Here is a 23,189-nt window from a genome sequence, read left to right on the forward strand (position 1 = left end):
TTTTTGACTTTCATTGCAATGTTTTAGCTGCTACACGGTCCAGAACCACCAGAAATTACTGTTGCGATGTAGGTCTGATTTGCTGTGAAGCTGCCAGGACCCTGCGGTGGTCGGCAGTCCCAAAGCGAGTTGTTACGGATGTGACTGGTGTGTGCACCGTAGAGAGGGAAAACACCTGCACAGTCAGTGCTAAAATCATATTTCAATACAAAGAAATGTCAGTCAACTGGACGAGATCATTAGTTTTGGTGCAGATGTGTTTTACCAGGTGCTTTTTTTAATATTTTTTCATTTTTTTGGTACCAAACACTTGCTGCAAAAAAATAAATAAATCCTATTTTAAAAAGCCACCTGCACTTGGCACAGGTGATTTTATTTCCCGGAAAACATGATTTTAACCCCCAACGAATCCGCATATCTTAACCACAAAAAAAAAAAAAAAAAACATTGAAAAAAAAAAAAGCTTCATTATACCTGATAAAACCCATTCTGCTTGTGCAGCGTCGGTGCAAAATAGCAGAGTCAAAACAAAAACCGGTGGAAACCGTCGGAGCGGACGGGCAGAAAGAAGAGGCAGAGGGGGAATACTATGTGAAATCCTGCCCAAGGTATACGGTTAAATAAAAGGCTTAAAAGCTTGGAGAAAATTGGATCAGGGAAAATCGTCACCCAACTTTCATTATTTCCAAGTGGCGTGATTGAATTAAAGGGCAAGATGGTGGTTGGAAAGGAGCGGGGTGGATGGGTAGAGGGGTGGAGGGGGGCGGCGTGCGGGCGGCGGAGGGGTGCGTAATGGCGTGGTATTAAATTCTAATTAGAGATGCAGGGGATCAATGATAGGGAGGTTGGACAGCCCGGGCCCCCAGTGCCAGCCCAATAGACTGATGAGTTATTGTCATGTAAAAAAGCGCTAGCAATAAGACCAAACGCTTTGCTATTGTCCAAGCGGAAAGAGCCAAGTTTATTATGAGGACTATATGCTCTAGAGACCTCGGGCTAGGCGGCTCTTAGGGGGCTTTTCATAAAACAGGGCTAGGTTCCTATAAAGGAGGCCAGTTTTGGAGCAGGCGCTGAGCAGCGAACATCTACCCACCGTCCAGCCTCCTTCCAATCAGTTCCAACCAAACATCCTTCCCACAAGCTCAGCTCGAGCCTTCTCGTCACTCCTTTTTTTTATTTCTTATTTTTTTTTTCTTTCTAACCCGCTTTTTTGGGGGGTGTTCTTTTTTTTTTTCTTTGACATTTTTCCTGGGAAGTGCAGCTTTCTAACGCCACCGAGCTTTCTCAAATGTATAAAATGGAGTATTCTTACCTAAATTCCTCTGCCTACGAGTCATGTATGGCCGGGATGGACACGTCGAGCTTGGCATCGGCCTATGCGGACTTCAGCTCGTGCAGTCAAGCCAGTGGCTTTCAGTACAATCCCATCAGGACCACGTTCGGAGCCACCTCCGGCTGTCCGTCCCTCACGCCGGGGTCCTGCAGCCTGGGGACCCTGCGAGACCACCAGAGCAGCCCATACGCCGCAGGTAAGCAGCAGCTCCGGAGCCTCAACCCTGCGTATTATAGGACGCCTTGATTGCATTTGAAAATGGAAATGTGTTTAGTATTTACCAAACGAAATTTGCTTACACAAATGAAAGAATTTATCACGTTAGAAGCGATTGCAGGCAAGCGGTAATTCGGTTACTGGGTTATACTATCCCAGTCACACCCAAAACCGCCAACAGAATTATCTTAAGCTGCCAAAATGATAGGCATAATTTATTTACTTTGCGATGAGACATAAAGCTTCGAAAATAATTAGATAACCAAAGACTAAAGCTCATTATTGACACCGAATTGGAGCTACAGTAGCAACAGGCAGGGCGGATGGGAACATTATGACAAGTTTTCAAACTGGAGACTCAATCTGAGATGCAACAATTAGTTTAACGGTACAATTAACCGCATCACAGGTCAGCAACGTTATCAACTAACTCACAGCGGCTCACGCATAATGTTATTGAAACTTTAGCCCAGCGCCCTTAACCACATTTTACGCACAATATCCCATTTGAATTTACTTCCATTTGACAGCATCACCTGTTTTACGATGACCGCACACGTCTAACGGGGGACATTTCAATTCGCTTACAGTTCCCTACAAGCTCTTCACGGACCACGGCGGGCTGAACGAGAAGAGGAAGCAGAGGCGCATCCGGACCACGTTCACCAGCGCCCAGCTGAAGGAGCTGGAGCGGGTTTTTGCGGAAACGCACTACCCGGACATCTACACCAGAGAGGAGCTGGCGCTGAAAATCGATCTGACCGAAGCCAGAGTGCAGGTACGCAGACGCCGGCTCTGCAACGGGCGCCGCCCGGCCACCGTTGTGCACGATTACGCACGATTAAGCATGAGTGCATTTATACACTTTTACATATTGTATCTAATCACTCGCACTGAACTGACCTTAGTGAATAAAAAGCTTTACTGTTTTGACACGAGGCACTAATGGCCTGCGACTGTTTTGTGGCTTTATTTTAAAAACATTTAAAGCAAAAACTCATTTATAGGTAAACGATTTACGAAACATTTCGCACCAGTCGCGCCCTTTTCAAGAAAGAACCCATCTACCCACAGAGCTTTAACCTTTCTGCTGCATCCTTCTCGACTTTTCAGGTGTGGTTTCAAAACAGGCGTGCCAAGTTTCGCAAGCAGGAGCGGGCCGCTGCAGCTGCCGCAGCGGCTGCCAAGTCCAGTTCCGGAAAGAAGTCCGACTCCAGAGATGAAGACAGCAAAGAAGCCAAATCCACCGACCCGGACAGCACGGGAGGGCCAGGCCCAAACCCGGTGCCCACCTCCAACTGCGGCGGACCGAGCCCCACCGGAGGCCAGGTCAACAACTCTGGGAACGGACAGGTAGACCAAGTGAAGACCTCCGTGTCCACCGGCATGGGGGTGACAGCACCGAGTCAAGGCTGGGCCACCGCCCCGGGGACCATCACCTCTATCCCGGACTCGTTGGGCGGGCCATTCGCCAGCGTACTGTCATCTTTGCAAAGACAGAACGGAGCCAAAGCTACATTAGTAAAGACCAGCATGTTCTAATGAAGCTTTTCCAGCTGGGGGAAAGAAAGAGAGCAGGGGGGAAGAGTTTCCTCCTTCCCCGGAGACTGAAAAGCAATTGCTCAAGACAGACTTTCGGACAATTAAAAGCAACTGTTTTATTTTATTTTTAAGCCTTGCGTCATTCCTTGTGGTCAGCTGACACATTTTTCTGTAACAAAAAAAAAATATCACATTGTTAAACCGTTTCTTAAATCAATATGTATTTTGCACAGGTGCGAGTCGGGTAAAAAAAACCATTTCCACTAGTGTCCATTCATATTTCAGGACTGAACACCCTGAAGAGAGTGCAGAACTAAGCATTTCACAGTGCGAATCTCGTCAAAATGACACTTCCGTAAATTCGAAGCAAGACAGCACATCGCATCCCAAAGCAACTAACTGTTCCACGTGATTTAAGAAGCAAAATACACATTCAGGACTGAATATTGGACAAAGCGACTCGTTACGACGAAAACTTTGTGGCACCCCCTTTTACGCAAACGCGTGCGCACTGGAAACGCGCAGTGCCACCGGTGAGCAACGGAGCCCAGTTCAGTCACATTACATGTCAGAGTTCAACAGCTGCTTTGTTTGGTAAAGAGCCACTTTAATATCAGTGACTGACGATGCTCTCTTCCAAATCCGTCTGCATAAGCAACACATATCCAACAAGACGCTGACGCAATTCTGCTCCTTTGTTTCCTACAGACACATCCCGCAGTGTGGAAGCAGCCTCTTACAGCTGTGTGTGCGTGTGCGTGCGTGTGTGTTTATGTTTTCCCTTTTCTTTCCAGGACTGCTGCGAGTTTAGTTTCTTTAAATTATCGATATAAACACAATTATTTCCTCGAAGAAAAAAAAAAGGCACAAACTACTGCAATGTTCACCTCTGACAGGAAATCTGTATGTTTTGTGTGTCTTTCTACGGCAGTGTTTTTGTGGCTCAAATTGTATAGTGTTAATACGTATAACTGTCTCCTATAGTTGAACCATAGGCCATACTCCCTCGTAGATTGATCATACAAGTCTTTTTGATGTTTTACAAAATTCCCTATGAAGAATTTATTTTGGGTAAAAAAAAAAAAAAAAAGGGAATGGATGCAAACATTGTATTTATTTCTCTATAATTTGCATGTTGTCTCTTTGTCTGATTTTACAATGATTTCTCTCCCATTTTGTGAGCATTATGTAACATGTTTTGTCCCGGATCTGAAAGTTATTTATATGTAGGTAATGAATGCTTATATTTAAGAAGGAAATATTTCTACATGTGCACATAGTTTTCCAGGTGTACCATTGAAATGGTTGTTGATGATAAAAAAAAAATAATAGTCCAAGCCGCTTTGTCATGTTTTCTTTAAATATGTGGGGGGGGGGAGGGGTATCAGTAAACTATGAGCTATTATTCGTGTTTTAACGAAGATTAAAATATTCTTTTAGTAGTGATTTTCATAAATGTGAAGTTTCGGCCACGATCGTTTGAGGCCCGAACAATTCCCGGTGTTTAATATTAATTTCTCATCAAAGAGCAGGTTGCTTTAAATTGACAGTTTGACTTTCTTTAAAATACAAACTGTGAGCCTTCCTGTTAGATTTAACAGCAAAACAATGTCATGCAGGAAACTATTTTTATAACGAAGAAATAAAAAGCAGTTGAGTTGAATTGGAAACGATGATGGAAATATAGAATATTGAGGGTGTTGCAGCAAAATCCGTGACTTGAAAGATTTTTTTCCCCCCCCACGCTCAAGAAACTCTGCTCGAGCAAATTATGATCAAACATGAACCATGTGCATCTAAAATGGAGGCACAATTTTAGGCAACACGGTTAGAGACGAAATCCTAATCAGGCCCCACAATTACCTGCAGCACCCGTCTGGTCATCACCTGCACCTGAACTACACCGCATTGGCAGCCTGTGGCTTCTACGATCAAAGCTTAATTTAAGAAGATGTCAACATCGGAATTAATGGACATCATTTTTTTTTAATTGTCCCTGCACATTCCTCGTACACTTATTAGCCATATTTTAGGCTTTATCAGCTGTTTGTAGTATTACTTGATCTGTATTTGTTTTTAAGAATGTGCCTTTCTAACGCCTCCTTTTTTGGGGAGGTTTCTCCTGCAAAATTAATTTGTATTCTAAACTGAACCGTTATTATATGAAGGGGTTATGTTTCCACAATGTCCACATACGTTTGCAACTTGCATTTTTCTGCCCATTTTTCCATAAATGCAAATATTGTGGGTCATGTATGATCTATACAGGGATCACTGCCCAAATGAAACACAAAAGCACGATTTAAATTTATAGAATTTTATTTATAAACATACAGTATGCTTTAAATGCCATTGCATTTAAACATCAAATTAATCTATATTTTGGATAGTGTTCAGGTGAATAATACAATAAATACAGAAGAGACGTAAAGGTTTTCATTCCCCAAGTATCGTGTTAAGAAGAGCGTCTGAATACAGCACTGTCTCAAAGATCCCCAGCCCAGATGTATTCATTAAGTAAATGAGGATTAAAAATAAAATACACAATCGAAAAACATAAGCCTAAAAATACTGTAGACCAGAGATGAACCCGGAGGAGAAGCCTGGCTATTTGGACGCAGTTCAGGAAAAGAAGGAGGCTGCTAGTTTACTTTCATACAGCAAAACATTTGGTTGTAGGCTTAAACGTGCATTTTTCCTTTACATCCACAATATGTAACACAGCTTGTCTCAAACAAGTTAAAAAAAAAAAAAAGACAAGCAAGTGATTTAAAATGTCCAGCTAGAGCGCAGAGCCTCAGTTTACATCCAACCAAATATTGCACAGGTGCAATTGCTGCTGGTATGTGTGTTCATTATACTTCTGCTGTTTAACGAGCTGCAAAATGGTGGTTTCTGGTTCTATAAATGAGACCTACTAATGAGCAATTATCAAAATTACCTCAAATTATCAAAATTACCTTAGTAGCATACATTAAGTCTATATCGTTCTAGAATAAAACATCCAAAATTAAATGAATGGTCCCCCTGCAGGTTATATACCGTAGATACAAAACGCATGTACGCATTCGTTTCCTTGCATTGGTTTTTCGCTGCAAACCACTGAAGAACCCCAGAGACATGAAACTACAGGTGTTGGATATGTGAAAAGAAACATTCCTCATCAGCTGAAGTAAAGTACGATGTAAGGGTGGGCTGCAGCCCATCTGTCTACCCCTAAAGGCAGAGAAGTAAAACACCACATGCTGGCGTTTCTTCCTGCATCACCTTGCTTTCCTAAGGCACATTAAAGCACTGGCTTTCCAAGCTGACTGGCTGGATGAGGAACAACCTGCTGTGACCCAAAAGCACAAAAACAGCTCATAAGTCATGTTATTGCCCCTAATGATGAAACCACATCCATGATGTGTTTATATTACAAGCTAATTTGATTCCCAGCACAGGGGAAGCATATAGGGTTTGGACTAACCTTTATTGCACTTTGAAGTTTGTGTTTCTTTTTGGACTTCACTGCAGGGAAGCAAAATTCATATTTTTCAAGTCCAAGTCCAACCTGAGCTGCCTTGCCACATATTCAGTTTTCAGTCTAATGTTTGAATTCAAATTGGTCCAAATTAAGCTCACGTTTCCTAAATGACAGCTAGATGAGCTACTGTGTGTGATATACTGCATTTCTATCATAAGGAACTGAATGGTCAATATTCACATTTGTTTTCAACAAGAAAAATAAATTCAGATACTAACTAATACATATTTTATTTTTTCTGGGTTCACGTTGACAGCATAGGATATCAACATATCCTACCTGTGTTTGTTTTGTTTGCGTTTTCCCAACATGGCTGCCAGCCCAGAACAGTCTCTCTCTCTCTCTCTCTTTCTCTCTCTCTCGCTCGCATGCTGCATGATGACATAAGGGTCTGTGGTGGTACAAGGACCAATGAATTCCAGATTTTACGCACACTTCAGATGACACAAAAATTGATATATTTTTTCAAAACATTGGACTGTCCCCAGATCCCTATTTGGCCCATGTGATGAATCTTCCAGTGCTTATTGAGCTGCAGAGAATGCAAAAGATCCTGACACGCTGTGAAGGACATGATTTGCTGATAATCGGGTTAAAGCAGGGATGGGTTTTCTTCCATGAGCTCAAGTGCTTTTCCGTCGAGCCTCACAATGTGGTTGGCTGTCCGGCCGCTTGAAAGGGAAAAAAAGAAAGAGGACGACCCACAATTTTTTTAAAACTGTAATTAGTTTCTAGGATTCTAAGGTCAAGAACAAGTGGAATGAAAGAAAAACCTCTTAATTTGACATAATGACTAAAGAGTCTTTTGATTTGAGTCTGGGATTTGATTATGTGGTTTTCGGATCCCTTAATGGTAACAGCTGTTGAGAGGTTATTCAAACATGAGCTAGAACTTCTGCCCTTGTCGGGGAAAGGTGAAAGGGATGGAAATGTACAGTTATCCTGTCCCGGCTGCTACATCACTGGTTTGTCTTCCTCCCTGCATCTGCTTCACTATTCCTATATTATAGCAATAGATTCCTATATCTTTGCGCTGGCAAAGATTTTTATATTAATACATACGTGCATTACCTTCTCACACAAGGGATGAAATAAAGAATCAAACTTAAAAAAAAAAAAAAACTAAAAAAAACTTTAAAGTTTTTCATCATAAAACAGCGTCATGTTTATTTTGAAAAAATAAATCATACCTTTCTGTTACCTTGTTTATGATGACTATTTATTTATTGTGTTTATGATTAAAAAGGAATTAATTAAACACGGCCAGCATTCGTAAAAAAATTACACCTTGTGCTTAATTTAATTTCAGAGTATGATTAAACTCCTTTAACAAGCAATATCTATGAATGAAGTTACTTCTTTCTGCCGGTTGGTTTTCTTAATTGTTAAAAATGATAAATAAATAGGAATTTTTCCATTTCTAAAGAAAGGAAGGATGTGACAAAAACATAAGAGACCCTGAGACTAGCTGGGGGAGTAAGGAAGAGATGGGATGGAAGAGAGGTGGGGGTACTTACAGCGGGAGCGGATGTAGCACTGATGGCAGTTGAGAAGGCCGTTTCTAATCCGGACGTCTGTCCCCGTGGTTGTATCTCCCAACTGTCCCTTACAGACCCCACACTGAGACAGAGAGGTCATTTTTGAATAATATTAGATATTCATTTGTTTACATTTGAACATATGATTTGATATTTTTAAAGGTTCAGTAATTACATCAAACAACTGGCTACTAGCTTTTAGGGGATGTACCCCAAGAAAGTATATAGTGCTTTGTTACGGACTATTTTCAGCTGTGGATAAACTCACGTTTAATGCTCCAGCTTGTTTGTATAGTATCTGTATGTTTACATGTTCATCATAATGAAGAATACGTCCCCCAGCAAAACAAACTGGCTCAGAGAAGTATTTATATTAATGAACTGTGACCTAAGTCTACTGCCCAAAGGAACAAAAACATATCAGACAAAACATCTGAACATAGTTGGGTTTTGTCATTTTAGAGGAAAATAAAAATGATCAGCTAATGCTTTGATATTATTTAAACAAAACACAACACCACCACTACTACTCAGCTACTCAGTATTAACAGAGTCATTCTTCCAGTGGAGAATAAAAGAAAGCGAATTAACCGTAAAACACGGAATGAGCTGGTATATTTTATGACAAAAAGCGCTTGTGTAAGCCCAGTTCTCCGTCTCTCACACTGACCTTAAAGCAGTGAATATGGAAGTAAAGGCTGAGGGTCTCTATGATCATGGCTGCCCCCTTCCCTAATGGCTGACCACAGCTGGAGCACAGCTTCTTCCCACTGACAGACCTACAAAGGGGAGAAAGAGAGAGAGACACAAACAATGTAAAATACTGTTCACTCCTTTTTGAGAGGACAGTTAACATATTACGACAGAGAAACGAAGCTAATAAGGCCTTTGTGAGTGGTCTTCTATTGGCAGACAGGAGCAAAAACTGCTTTAATCAACCAGGAGTGTTGCTGAAAAACTGACACGTACATTAAAAAGATCTCCTGCAGGAGGATTTCATGATTAAAAGTGAGTGATCCTGATATGAAGTGGACTAAAACCAACACAAATAAAAAAGAACTACTTTTTATTTAAAAAACAAAAGAAAAATAATCGGTCTAATGCATTTCCTTGGCTACAGTGTTTTAGGAGGAATCTTCTTCTCTTCTCTGCTATTTATTCTATTACGTTTTGTCTGCCATTATAAACACATGTGCTTTTAATTGTATTTTAATGACGTTTGGCTTTAGACTGCAGGCAAACACAAGAACATTGCTGACCCGTTGACAACTCTGGCATATTTGCAGAATGATTTATGAATGAACGGCCTGTAAAATAAACCAACAGATTAAGTCTTCTTCTTTTGCTCTCGGCTGTTCCCTTTCAGGGGTCGCCACAGCGAATCACGGGAATAAACCTCGTCTCCACCTTTCTTAGATCGTGTCATATTTTCGGAGAAGTTAATGCTGCAGTGCCACACATTATGAGATGGGTGGAAAAATGTAGGCAGCGTAGCAGAAAATGACAATGCAGAAACAAACCGCCCCCCCCCCCACTGTCTTTCATCTGGGCTGTTTGTGATGCAGTACCTGTTTGATGCTGGAGGCTGGAGTGTGTCTGGAGGTGGTGAACATGCTGTGGGGGGCTTTGATGAGCCGTGGCTCATGTTATTATCAATGGAAGCACTCCTAGAAATGGACAGCAACATGCAACATGATGATGACGACTCACAGATACAGTGGACCTATTGGCTCCCACAGTCAGACGTCAACTTATGCAGGCAGGGCAACAGCCAATCAAGTCAGTGCTTTCTGGCCAAATCCCAGGTAAACATAATTCTTCAAAATGTGTTGTATTTACCCGCAGAATGTGATTCTATTGAAGATGTTCAAAACACTTTTCAAATTTCAAGCTTTACAGATACTTGTTAAAGGGGAGCAGAGACTATGAGGGGAATCTAGAGGTGCAAGACGCCACCTGCTGGTCATGGAAGTGAACTGAAAAGCATGGGCAAAAGATTTGGTCTGCATCTGAAAAATGCAAAACTTGGTACAAATGTGAAATTTTTGAAATGGGTTAAACAGCAGAAGATAAAATGTTTGCAGCCAAAATGCTAGACCAGTTTTGCAATGGCAGTATTAAGAAAACATTAGAAAGACCATCTTTCTCAAAAGTACAAAATGCTTCATTTGAAATGCAGCTAGGTCAGAGCACCAGTTTCTCACACACCTTCGCTCTCCCGGAGGCCGGCTGGGTTTGTGGCTTTCTGCTGCAGGCTGTTGCTCTCTTAGCGGAGTCGAGCTTTGGGCCGGCACCGTGGGAAGCTTTTGGCCGTTCTGCAGACTGTGGCCGAGCTTCTCTGGCTGACTGCTGCTCTGACTCACCAAGCTGAGGATCACCAAAAGAAGACCATGCTTACACAACGTCTGTCTACTGCAGTGGATTGTGAAAGTTTGCAAACCCACTAGATTTTTCTCAATTTCTAAAACGTGATAAGGTTTTCACACAAGTGTTAAACTTCAATTAAACGTTTCCTATATCTGTTCATCAACCCTGGGATTGTAGATTCCTCCTCCTTGTCGAACAGCTTCTACTAGCAAAGTTGGCAGAAGATCTCCACACCTTTTTTTTTTTTTTTTTTTTTTTGTCCTTTCGTCTTATCCCGTGAGTTCAGGGTCACCACAGCGGATCATTGTCTGCATGTTGATTTGGCACAGTTTTTTTTTTTACGCCAGATGCCCTTCCTGACGTAACTCTTTTTGCGCCAATTTGTACCCAGCTCGGACTGGCACTGCACACCTGGGGAGGGGAAGGGGCCGTTAGGGGTTCAGTGTCTTGCCTAGAGACACTGAACCCAGGGATCAAACCACTGACCCTGTGCTCCGTGGATGACTGCCTTACCAATTGAGCTACAGCCGCCCCTATATCATTTTTTGTTAAAAATGAATTACAATGATCAATTCCTTTACTGCCAGATTTATTCACTTACAGTTAATGAACAAATTAAAGTTACATTTATCATTTAATGAGCACACATTTATTTAGTTTTGGACTTGCACGAAGTTGTGATTATATCTTAGGTTAGATTACCCATCCTACTGAGATAATTGATTTTTTTAATAACTCAAAAAAAGGACTCCAAGTTGCAAATTGCACAGACAATAAAAATAAATAAATAAAAAGAAATAAAAAAGCAAACTCGCACAGTTTACAGGTGTACATCCAGACTGAAGAACCTGCTTGGATGAGTAGCGAAACATTTCTAACGAAGAAGAAAGAAGTCCAGTTGACATGATTCAATCTTCCGATGAGCAAACCTGGAGGAATGGGAATCCTCACGACATGCAGTCTTTATGTTGTACTTGAAGTACATTTTTCTTTGGCAGTTTCTTAAACCTCTCTGAAGTTTGTGTGTATCTCATGTGGTTGATAAGAAACCATAACACCAGGGAGAGACATTGTTAAACTGGGTGTCACAGCAACAGAGGCTTCCCTCAAGTCACCGTGGATCAGAATTGCAACTAAAAATCCCTAGAATAAAGATCTGAATTATTGCTTCCTTACCCCAGAAGTCTGTCTACCAACCTTCTGCTTGTTTTCATGCTGTCTTCAGTGGTGCTGATGTCACTGGTCCTGTCGTTGTCTCTTCGCTTCCATTCCACACTTTCTGTCCTCCCCCTCTGTGCCATCCAACGAGAAATAGGAGACAGTTGACTAAACAACCAATCTCAAAAAACAGTTTGCTCACCTACACAAATCCAACGGTCACCTAGAGTATCGGAACAGATAGATAATTATACATGCACCCAACAAACTATAATCAGTCAACCAATCAGTTATTTACTGATTGCCTCTCCAGCACTTCCTGCTTGCGTTCCCAGTCAGCCAGTGAACGAACGATTGTGTCCTGGGGCTCCGACATGGAGGAGAACTCCCCTCTGATGGGAGAGGGCAGGGCTGAGGAGTGGGGAGTCAGCGGTGTCACAGTCTCCTCCAATATCCTACGCTCCTGTTTTGATGGAAGAGTTGGGTGAGTTATTAACAACAGGTAGATTAAGATAAGGGCCAGTTATTCACACATGTACAGAGGCTTACATTCCAAGTATTTTTAGTGCAAGTTGTGCCAAAACAAAAAAATTTTAAAAAATGAAACTGCGAAAACACATAATTGCAACACGTGACCGTACACACACACACACACACACACACACCTCCTCGTGGTACTTCCTCTCCTCCTCCGCCACCTCCCTCTGTGCTTTCTCCCACTCCTCCTTCAGCTTCTTCTGCTCGTGCCTGTACTTCTCCTGTTACCATGGCAACAGACACATGATAACAGTGCAGAGCCTCAACAAAGAGGAAGACTAAGATTCCTGGAGGTGGATGTTTTGGCAGAAAAACAAAGATGATGTGCAGACATTACTGGTATCAAACAGGCTTTGACGGGCTTTTCTAAAGGCTTCTCTCTTTTTCCTGAATCGATAAGTCAATGATAAAATCCCCTACGAGTGCTTCCTGATCCAAGAAAGGATTAGGAACTGTAATTGCTGTTGTGATAAGTGGTATACTGAATAGGAATTTCATGTGGGATTGCCCTCAGTATGTCCTGCAATATAGGATGTGACATAAAGACATAAACAAATGTAGTTTATTATTAATGTGTTACAGCTAAACCCCCAGGTCGGGTATTTGCTTGTTAGGGAAAACAGGAAAAAAAAAAAATGAAAAGAGAGATCATAAGCAGGCAGTGAGGACAAAAGGCAAAAGCAGCTTCTTGAACACAGGGTTTCTAAACAAGTTAAATTTTATAGCCACCACACATTTTTCAGAATTCCATGTGAATCTAGATTCTGGATGTAAACTTGTATAACAGTAATCTGGCAACTCACACTCCGACTCAAGATTATTCTACACCGTGACAAACCGTATAAGACTAGTTGTTACTTGTGTAGGAACCCCAAAACATTACTAAATTAACAATGAAAGATTTAGAGTAAAAGCAAGACAGATGACACACACAGATTAAGACAACACAGACACAACCAGGGAGGGAACAAATACATTGAGGCATCAGACAATCATCAATTTCAGTGCATCTCATCTCAAACCGACCTGCAACAACTGGACAGAAGAGAAATCTGTTGTCATTGCTGTTTTCAGGATTTATCTGCTACTGTGATAATATAGATGCATTTCGTTGCTTTGTGCTTGTACATATATAATGACAAAGTTGAATCTAATATAGATGAGTACAGTTTTATTATGAACAACAATGAATTATCTACATTTATAATAACATGCAGACTTGAGATGCAGCTTAATGTTTGAGGAGAGAGAGCATGATTTGGGCAGCAGCAACAGCAGCAACCCTGGACAAAGTCCCTGTCTTTGTATGTGCCATGAGATGGAGACACTGACCAAGCTAAAGGTTATTTCACAGTAAAAAACTGCCCTCTAGCGGTGGGTGTGCACATAGCAGTAGTTGGGCTGTGCCTTTAGGGGGGGTATAAGCTCAATACAGTGTATTGAGTGCAAGCTTTGCCAGTAGCAATAAAATGTGATTAATTGGTCTGTTTGCAAACTAAGCAGTGCTGTGAAACAGTATGGTTTGAAAGTACAGTCAGGGTTTGATGAGCAGCAAAACATATCCCAGTTAATGATTTAGCACGTTGCAGTTTCAGCGGTATTGGATATCTGGGCTAGATTTTGTTTGAAAAGTAAAAGACTTTTAGACATTTGGGCTGACAATACATCGCCCTGAAAAGTAGTCAGCGAGAAGTGGTTTTAACAACAGTGATTCTGCAACCTCGATGTTTAAGAACACTTTTATATGGGAACAAGCACCTAAAAGACTTCCTGGCATATAATGCCTGGCTTATGCATTGAATTATTAGTCAATTTTATTAGCAAGACATCAAAAAAAGCATGCTGCCATGGAAACCACAAACAGACTGCCTTAATCTAATGTGACTTTAACCCAAATTTTATCACGAGCTACTTACTTGCTGCCCCTACTGAAATGTACTATGAATTGAGGTCAAATTAAGAGGAAGGAGTTTTAATTATAGTCTTCAAGAACAAGCCCAGAGTGCCTCTTTCTACAGTGCATTCCACTGTGTTTCATTTAATCTAATTACTATTCACTACTGATTTGGACAACGAATCTGTGTACTTTACAGCGTATATTCTGGAAATTGCTGATGTCTTAATTTAGCCACTGAGCTCCATGAGGAAATTAGCACCCAACCTTGCAGACACATATATGCCATGATTTACTCTTTGAGCTATACTGTATACCTGCAGCATGCGCTCCTGCTCTTGCTGCCACCTTTCCTGACGCTTTCGCTCCTCATCCGGGTCCCAAGACCAGCGGTCACCCTGCCTGGCCTGGGGCAACACCGGGATTGACACCTGATAGATCCCAACACACACACACATACACACACACACACACACACACACACACACACACAAACGCAAAAATACACACAAGGCACAGAAATACATGCATACAACATCCAGCCACAACCAATTCTCTCACACACACACACACACCCACCCACAAAGCCAATAACAGATATACATGCCCCACAATACACACATACAAATCAATCAATGTGCACACACATTCACCACAGGAAAGGAAGAAAGGAAGGAAAGGGGACAGAAATAGTTGATCTACCACAACAGCACTACTCCAATGCTAGCCAAAGGGAGTCCTACTAAGAAGAGAGAAGACAGAGAAAGACAGAGATGAGCTCAAATAAAAACCAACAGCGTCTCAGCTGTCATCTACAGCACCTTCACCTGGGATGTCATGTTAATGGATGCGACATGTAGCTAAGCCCTGACAGAGTGGGCTCACAAACCTCAGACTACTTTATGATTCATTAAATTCTATATATGAAATGTCGTATCTGTATAAATTCTAACTTTAAAAGCCCTTAAAACTAACTCTGCTACTCAATATAAGTTGTTTTCATGTTTCTATTGCCTCGGGATACATTTCTGTTTAGGTAAAACTTTTTAAAAAGCTCGTGGAGATTTAAGTTCCTGTTTTTACCAGTAGAACCTTGAAATAAGTTTGGATTTCTTCCCCTAACCTTTCAAAATTAGAACATCAAACTAAACTACTGGTCCCTGCTATAATGTAGATGATGATTAGCCAGATGCAAAGCAGTAAAAGGACTCATCAGTCAAATGATGCTACTCACGTTTCCTTGGTCTTTCTCTGCCCCTTCTGTAGAGTAAATATGAGAGAGTTTGAGTTAAAACACTGACTGATCAAACTTACTGCAAACAGGCGATGAAAATATATGAGAAGATGCCAATTGTTAGTTTAACCACCTGCAAGGACAAATGCAATGAAAACCACAGACAAACCAGACTTGGGAGACAGAAACCAGTCCACCAAAAGCAAGCGGGGAATGAATCATTATATCGAATGAAGTATTATATCAGGAGGTGGTTCTAATGTTTTGACTAAACTTTAACTCCATTTAGAATGAATGTGAGAACATTAGAACCATCTCTAGAACCACTCCAATGCACTTCAGTACAACTCCGCCACCCATTATGACTTTAATTATAAACACATAGTAGAATTATCACTTTTCTGCCAGTTTCAACCTAAAAACGGATAAATTAAAACCTTGTAAAAGTCGAATTTATTGCCGAGCTGCTGTATTGGATTGCATTAGATTTTACACGTGTACCTAATAGAAGTGGCCATGAAATGTGTCTCTCATGTTAATGCAAGTGGTAAATACAGTAGAAAACAAATAATGATATAAAAAATATAAAATATCCCCTATAAAGAAATGGTTGTTTTCCAGCTGGTCTTAATATTAACTCGAGTCCAACTTATGCGTTAGACTAATACTCTTTCTTGGTCACTAAACGTTTTCTGCCTTCCACAGCGTCCGTACATTTCCACCGAGAACATGACTACACTTTAGGAAACCAGGGCCACGCTGCACAGTCCTTGTTCTGCGGGGGGGAGGAAAAATATTAAAATGCCCCTCAAAGGTCACCTGTGACTCATATGAGACTTCAGTGGTCAATCCAGCAAACTCAAATCTTCCTCTATCAAATTTACAGAGTTTTAAAAAAAATATTTTTCTCCCCAATAATCCATTGACTGCTATGATGTGTGGATACTGAAGCTGCGGCTTGTTTTCTTGTAAACGACCTCACAACTGCATCCAATATGAAAGAAAATGAAGTCAGCTACTATACAGTCAAACCACACACCAATATGTTTGACTTCAAACAACTTCATACGTGTTTCATTGTGCATGATCATTCATAATGGTTGGGAAATGAAAATCCAAAACAAGAGATGTGGCTGACGTGCAGTTATCTGGACGACCTGTGCATTCCGCACTCCAGGGCAGAAACTTGAGGTCTAATAAAGGGGTTTACCTGGCTGAGCGAAGAACTCCCAGCGTAACTTAGGGTTGCTGGTTGCCAGTGGAGACCTGACACTGTTTGCAAACTCTATAGTGAAATGAAAAAAATACGTGGGTGGAAGAGGAGGGAATGAGGGAAGAAAGGGAAATGATGAGGAATAGACAGATGTCAAAAGCACGACTTAGCAGGAATAGACTCTGAGGGAGTTGGTAAAGTCAAGTGTTTCACATTAGAGCTCCAGTGATATTATGGGCTAAATTGACAATAGTAAACTAAGTATTGTGAGTCTAAATAAAATTGGAAGTCTGATTTCTAAGGTTTTCAACAAAACACTAAAAACTCAAACTGCGTAAAAACTAAATAGAGAAAAGTTAAAAACATTTATGACAAACACTATTTGTCAAGTTTTTAGGGATTTTGTGCACGACTTCATTGTCAGTTTTTATTGGCCTGTGTACTGGTCTGGTCTCCTTTGTGAAAATTAAAAACATGACTGCATTTATGTGCCAATTCTAGACCATTTTAAAAGGCGAAGCAGGGTTTTTTTTTAGGTTGTTTATTTATAGAAAAGTGATAACAGACAGATTACTGACAATCTTGAAAAAAAAAAAGTCAAAGGAAAAAAGATATATGGAAGAGAAGCTTAGTTTCTGGATGTGACAGGTTCACTAACCTGTTTTTTCCTTTTGCAGGTGATATTCAAATGATCCTGGTGCTACTAAACTTGGCACATTCCCCCTTCTGTGTGACATTTCCTGGGAGCTGAGAACACTTGCCTGGAGATTAAAAAAGTTTCAGTGGATGAATGGGTAATATGTGTGGTGACACATGTGTTTTAGTTTGGTTACCAGCCTCACCTGTAAAGTTCCAGTCTGACTTTGCTGGGTGCTGACCCCGGACTTGAGAAAGTTGGAGGTCTTTTGATTAGATGGCCCAGCCTTTTCTTGTTTGGCTTCTACAAACACAGACAACAGTTTCATCATTACTGTTACATTGTAATAGTAAGGAGACATTGTTTACATTTTATGCTTAAAAACCTATTTTCTGATCACGTTTTACGAAGGTTCTAGGTCAATTTAAATTAATTCACGACTTGTAATGACAGATCTCAAAGCATCCACAAGGTGTCAGCACAGCAGCATAGTTCAGACCTGGTGTTTGTTGAGCTGCTGGATGGGGTTTGTCTTCCACTGGAGCGTTGGTGGGTTGGGCTCCAGTCTTCTTGAAGCTTTCTTCCGGCTTCTCTAATTTCTATAGGAGCCACAGGGTGTAACAAAGTGAATTTACAGTTCAAAAAGTGTGTGGTATACAACAGGCTACAGTATACAAACGTGTAAGAAGTTGTAAGAGATTTTATAGTACACGATTTATTCTCGAAACTTTGTTCCAAGAAATATCAACAAAATAGAGACTGTAACCGATCAGTCATTATAGGTGATTTTAATGATTTGGCTGATTTTAGATGTGCTTTTTTTTTTTTATGGAAGCACTCTAATTCACAAAAAATCAGGTGTTGTTTAATTATTAAAATGAAAGTATTTCAGTTGCTATTGTTATCCCAGAGAACTAATTTATTTGGCTGACAAATTTAAGAGTGGCACAACAAGATATTACCAAACATGAGCCATTAAACCCACACGGTGTAACACTTTGGCTTTAGTCTTTCTAGGGATTTCCTGGTTCATGTTCATCCTAAACTGCTAAGTAAAGTATGAATAGAAGAGCGTTTTATAAGTCAATCTACCTAAAAGAAATCCGATTTAGTGTTTATTTCAAGCTCCTCACTCTTACCGTTGGGAGTGAGGTTGGTCGACTACGTGGCGTCGACTGCTCAGAGACTCTCTCTTCTTGGACATCCTCAGATTCTGCTTCTCTACCACCTAGTAGCTCCTTGGCCTTTGTTAACAGAGGACTTTCTCCTCCGCTAGAGGTGTGTGGACTGTGAGTGGATGAGTCTGCAGACAAGGGAGCATCTACGGTGATGTTGCTGGTTTTAGAGGGGGATGCCTGGAAATGAGGAGGGGATTCTCGTCCTTGACTTTCAGGTGTGGCAGGAATGTCATCGCCTCCTATGTCGCCGTTGACTCTAAGCAAACCATCCGCCTAAATCAGTGGTAGACAGTTATGGTGTTAGCTTTATATGGGTCTTTTACAGTTTAACAAAAATGAATTAAATGATGAGGTAACTTAATATTAGGCGCTGTCATAAACAACTATTTTTCTATTGATTAATCTATCAACTACTTTACAGATTAGTCAATTAAGGAACATGAATAGGCTCTGCAGGCCTAGAAAGTCCAGTAACACATGAATAATGAGCTGCCTCAACACAAAGCAGGTATTTGCCCCGGAGCTCATGACCAGCACAACCAGCAAATGACAACAATGGTCTCAATACCCTAATTTTACCAGTACAATCAGTTTAGTACTGAAGGCTATAGCTTAGTTCTTTTTTCTTAGTTAGGCAACAGGAAAAAGACTATTGAAAACAACATTTTACATTAAGTCATGATGGAAATTTTTCACAGTGTAGGTTAATGTTCCACACATTCTGTTCATGATATCATGTTATGTTATTTCATATATTATAAAAATGTCTGATATTAGCCGATTATATTGCTGTCCACAGATTTTACTAATGCAAATATCTTTGCAGTGTCAGTGAAGCTGGTAGTCAAGGATAATATAAACTAAAACAATGTTTTGCTTGTCTACTTGACACAGCTTCACCTATCCAGCATTTCTACAGTGATGCTGGGACAGCGAGGCATCTCCAGAACCTTGTGTAAAAGTTTCAAAAACAAACAAGTTGGACTTTGCTGACTATGGCCCAAGAAGATGTAGAAATGAACCCTTTAAAGAAAAGTGTAACCACAGGTTTTACTGTTCAGTAATTCAGTAAAACCATACAAATAAATATTGATGTTGACTGATTTTCAGTTTTAACATAATCAATTATAGTTACAGCATCATCATTTTCCTTTCGCTTTACAATTATGTACCACTTTGTGCTGGTCTATCACATAAAATCCCAATAAAATATATTTACATTTGTGGGTATAGTGTGACAAAATGTGGAAATTTTCAAGGGGTATTGATAGTTTTTCAAGGAGCGGTAACCTAAGACACAGTGGTGGAGTTGAGTGAATACAGGCTCTCAGTCTGTTCCCCTCTGCCTCCACCTTCTCATCCCACCCCTAACAGCCTGTGTGGGCCCTCTTTGTCCGCTGGGAGCCCACTTCACATTGAGAGGGCCCTACTTGTCAACTTCTTAAGTCAATAGGGAACAGAGAGCTCCATTCAAATCCAGGCTCCACTCAGACTCCTGACAAGACATTCCAGAAAAGTGCTCTGCACCATTTGGTCTGATAATAACCTGCTCCTCCCTCCCTGCTACACTAAAACATAAGGTCTCATTTTGAAAATTCCAATTTGACAATTTTTTGAGAAGAAAAGGAAACGGATCCTGTTGAGAATATTGTGAGCTAAATTGAAACATTACATGCTTCGTCTGGAAGGCGAAGACTCGTGTTCTTTCCAAAAATCTCATCACTATGGTGGTTCTGTGGCATTTGAATGTAAATGCCAAGACAGCTGAAGGGAATTCTACTACCAGTACGTGAGAATGGTGACCAACCCTGGAAAATAACTTAATTTGAAGTGATCAAGACCTCAGCCATGCCTATTGCAGGATGGTTGTGGTTACACTAACTGCATGTACAGTATAAAGACAACTTTTAATCCCTGTGAAGGGGAACATTATGGGGTGTAGGCTAATAAAGTTTTAAATAGGGGCACATTACTCCATCACAACCTGACAATTGACAAGGCAATACCTGGCGTGGCATTCAGACAGGGAACAGTCACAGTCTTACAATATCTTACAAGCAAACATGATTAAATTGTAATTGCTGTGCTGTAAGTGATATTATAACGCTGGTTATGTTAGTGATATTCTTTTTTCTTAGTTTCCTAGCTGATACAACGACATGTGTCTCACCTTTGTGGGCAATGGCTCGGACTCTGTGGGTCGAGACTGAATGTAAGGCATGGGTGTCAGCAAAGGCACCGGTTTGGGCGACAGGGTACGGCTGGACGGTGGCTCGGATGAGCGTGAGCGAATCTGAGGCCGAGCGTGAGAGGACGAGTCTTTGGGAAACTCTTCGATTCGCGCTTCCAGTGTAGATGTGAACTTTGGAGATGGGGCGAACTGCTGGTGCAGGTACCTCATGGGTCCGTTGGGGTCCATGTCGAAAGGGTCAGGGGTTGTGGGGGAGGAGGCCAGGGAGAGGGAGAGAGGTGAGCAGGGGAAAGAGGGGTCAGCAGATACGCTGCGGTCCAGGAGCTTTGGCAGCTGTAGGCGCTCCAGCACGGCGTCATTGATGGAGAAACGCTGGGCGTAGCGCTGGAGGATGGCTGATGCCTCCTCTGGGGTTCTTGCTCTCCTGTATGCCCGTCGCAGCTCCTCCTCACGACGCTCCCTAAAGAAATGTGGAAAGGAGGAACAGAGCGGATGAAGCAAAGCAGCTGAGCAAAGCCAACTAACTGGAGAGTTTGGTTTACATCAAAAACTGTATCAACTTTGCTACGTTGGTTGGAAGTTAAAATCACAATGGATTCAATTGCTAGCCCCAATTTAATATTTACCTTGAGTAACTAAACAATAAGAGAATAATACACAATCCTAGGGTACAGAAAATATAAACCACAAGACAAATAATTTTGTCCAGGAGGAATCACTGTTCCCTTTGTGTTCACTAACAAGAATAAGCACTTAACTTTTTCCACACTTTTTTCAAAATGGACTAAATTCATTATTTTCCTAAAAAATCTACAAAAAAATACCCCATAATTACAATGTGAAAGATGTTTGTTTAAAGTCTTTGCTAATTAAAAAAAAAAGAATAAAAAAATAAATAAATCACACATACATTTATATTCACCACCTTTGCCATGACACATTGTGCATCTTGTTTCTACTGATCATTCTTGAGATGTTTCTACAACTTAATTGGAATCCACCTGTGGGAAATTCGCTCAATTGGAAAGGCATACACATGTCTACATAAGGTCATTCAGTTAGTACATCTCAGAGCACAAAGCAAGCCATGAAGTCCAAGGACTTGTCTGTAGACCTCCGAGACAGGATTGTATCAAGGTCCAGAACTGGGGAAGGGTACAGAAAAAATTCTGTGGCATTAAAGGTCCCAATGAGCACAGTGGCCTCCATCATCTGTAAATAGAAGAAGTTTGGAACCACCAGGCCAAACTGGGCGATTGCGAGAGAAGGGCCTTAGTCAGGAAGGTGACCAAGAACCCAATGATCCTTCTGAAAGAGCTCCAGCATTCTTTGTGGAGACAGGAGAACCTTCCAGAAGAACAACCATCTCTGCAACACTCCAAACAAAACAGGCCTGTATGGTAGAGGAGCCAGACGGAAACCACTCCTCAGCTAAAGACACATGACAGCCTGCCTGAAGGACTCTCCTAACACGAGAAACAAAATTCTCTGGTCTGATTAAACAAAGAATGAACTCTTTGGCCTTAATGCCAAGTGTCATGTCTGGAGGAAACCAGGCACCGCTCACCAACTGGACAATACGATCCCTACAGTAAAGCATGGTGGTGGCAGCATCAGGCTGTGGGGATGTTTTTCAGTGGCAGGAACTGGGAGACTAGTAAGGATTGAGGGAAAGATGAATGCAGCAATGTACAGAGACGTCCTTGATGAAAACCTGTTCCAGAGCATCTGGACTTCAGACTGGGGTGATGGGATCTTTCAACAGGACAACGACCCTAAGCACACAGCCAAGATAACAAAGGAGAGGCTACAGGACAACTCTGGTAATGTCCTTGAGTGTCTCATCCAGAGCCCAGACTAGAACCCGGCTGAACATCTCTGGAGACATCAGAAAATGGCTGTGCACCAACGCTCCACATTCAACCTGATGGAGCTTGAGAGAAACTGCCCAAAAATAGGTGCCAAGCTTGTAGCATCATACTCAAAAAGACTTGAGGCTGTAGTTGTTGCTAAAGGTGCTTCAACAAAGTATTAAGCAAAGGGGGCGAATGTACATGTGATTTTGTCTTTTTAATAAATTTGTAAAGATAAAAACAAAACTTCTTTCACGTTGTCATTATGGGTTTTTTTTTTGGTAGAATTTGGGGGAAAATAATGAATTTATTCCAATTTAGGAATAAGGCTATAACATAAGAACATGTGGAAAAAGTTAAGGGCTGTGGATACGTTCTGGATGCACTGTAATTCTTATCTGAGAAACGCCTACTTTTCAATGCAGAAGTGCTGTTCTGTACAAATGATTATGCTCATCCTGTTATTGTTTCACATACTTGTCCTCCACTATCTCTCTGTACGTCTTGACACTTCGTCTCCGCTGGGATGTACAGGGGTCTCCTGACATCAACTGCTCCATCATCTTCCTCTCCTCCTCTTTCTTGATTAGGTCCTGAGAAATACTCCTCCTCCGGCTTTTCCATCGGGCCAGGTCCTGAAACACAAAACAGATTGCAGAAGTGTGTCAGCTTTCAAATGAAACAAAGGAAGATGGCCTGGGTGAGCCGCAATGTGACCTTAAACACTGCTGTGGCTCTAATAAAATTATTTAAAGGGCAACTTCACCAATTT

The 23,189-nt window shown here is 41.2% G+C and overlaps 2 protein-coding genes across 18 annotated transcripts in view; one reads left to right on the forward strand and one right to left on the reverse strand.

Annotated features, from left to right (window-relative positions):
• Window positions 1-447: 447 nt before the first annotated feature.
• phox2bb (paired like homeobox 2Bb) lies at window positions 448-4,445 on the forward strand. The gene is made up of 3 exons (XM_067517835.1): window positions 448-1,529; window positions 2,140-2,327; window positions 2,663-4,445. Exons 1-3 carry the CDS (start codon window positions 1,289-1,291, stop codon window positions 3,089-3,091), a joined length of 858 nt encoding a protein of 285 aa, XP_067373936.1. The 5' UTR covers window positions 448-1,288; the 3' UTR covers window positions 3,092-4,445.
• A 947-nt stretch (window positions 4,446-5,392) lies between these two features.
• Window positions 5,393-23,189, reverse strand: part of LOC137133842 (LIM and calponin homology domains-containing protein 1-like) — a 72,421-nt gene continuing 54,624 nt past the window's right edge. For 10 of the 17 annotated variants that reach the window (XM_067517838.1, XM_067517839.1, XM_067517836.1 and 7 more), the window contains 17 exons: window positions 22,895-23,052; window positions 20,544-21,024; window positions 18,335-18,646; window positions 17,695-17,794; window positions 17,401-17,498; window positions 17,217-17,319; window positions 16,556-16,630; window positions 15,346-15,371; window positions 14,429-14,542; window positions 12,346-12,438; window positions 11,979-12,143; window positions 11,720-11,814; window positions 10,364-10,522; window positions 9,724-9,822; window positions 8,826-8,934; window positions 8,135-8,237; window positions 5,393-7,288 (listed from right to left, as the gene is read on the reverse strand). In XM_067517838.1, the coding sequence (XP_067373939.1) occupies window positions 7,263-7,288; window positions 8,135-8,237; window positions 8,826-8,934; window positions 9,724-9,822; window positions 10,364-10,522; window positions 11,720-11,814; window positions 11,979-12,143; window positions 12,346-12,438; window positions 14,429-14,542; window positions 15,346-15,371; window positions 16,556-16,630; window positions 17,217-17,319; window positions 17,401-17,498; window positions 17,695-17,794; window positions 18,335-18,646; window positions 20,544-21,024; window positions 22,895-23,052 (2,316 nt within the window). In that variant the 3' untranslated portion in view covers window positions 5,393-7,262. The remainder of the gene's footprint in view (window positions 7,289-8,134; window positions 8,238-8,825; window positions 8,935-9,723; window positions 9,823-10,363; window positions 10,523-11,719; window positions 11,815-11,978; window positions 12,144-12,345; window positions 12,439-14,428; window positions 14,543-15,345; window positions 15,372-16,555; window positions 16,631-17,216; window positions 17,320-17,400; window positions 17,499-17,694; window positions 17,795-18,334; window positions 18,647-20,543; window positions 21,025-22,894; window positions 23,053-23,189) is intronic. The other 7 variants (XM_067517841.1, XM_067517840.1, XM_067517843.1 and 4 more) reach the window with 7 other exon arrangements.

This window comes from Channa argus, chromosome 10 (assembly GCF_033026475.1).
Source record: "Channa argus isolate prfri chromosome 10, Channa argus male v1.0, whole genome shotgun sequence".
NCBI classification, from domain to species: Eukaryota; Metazoa; Chordata; class Actinopteri; order Anabantiformes; family Channidae; genus Channa; species Channa argus.

What these genes read in the sequence shown, in the direction of transcription:
- phox2bb (XM_067517835.1), top strand. Translation starts at nt 1,289, where the DNA reads ATGTATAAAATGGAGTATTCTTACCTAAATTCCTCTGCCTACGAGTCA. An exon ending in GAGCAGCCCATACGCCGCAG is followed by an intron (nt 1,530 to 2,139) that starts GTAAGCAGCAGC and finishes ATTCGCTTACAG; the next exon opens with TTCCCTACAAGCTCTTCACG. An exon ending in TGACCGAAGCCAGAGTGCAG is followed by an intron (nt 2,328 to 2,662) that starts GTACGCAGACGC and finishes TCGACTTTTCAG; the next exon opens with GTGTGGTTTCAAAACAGGCG.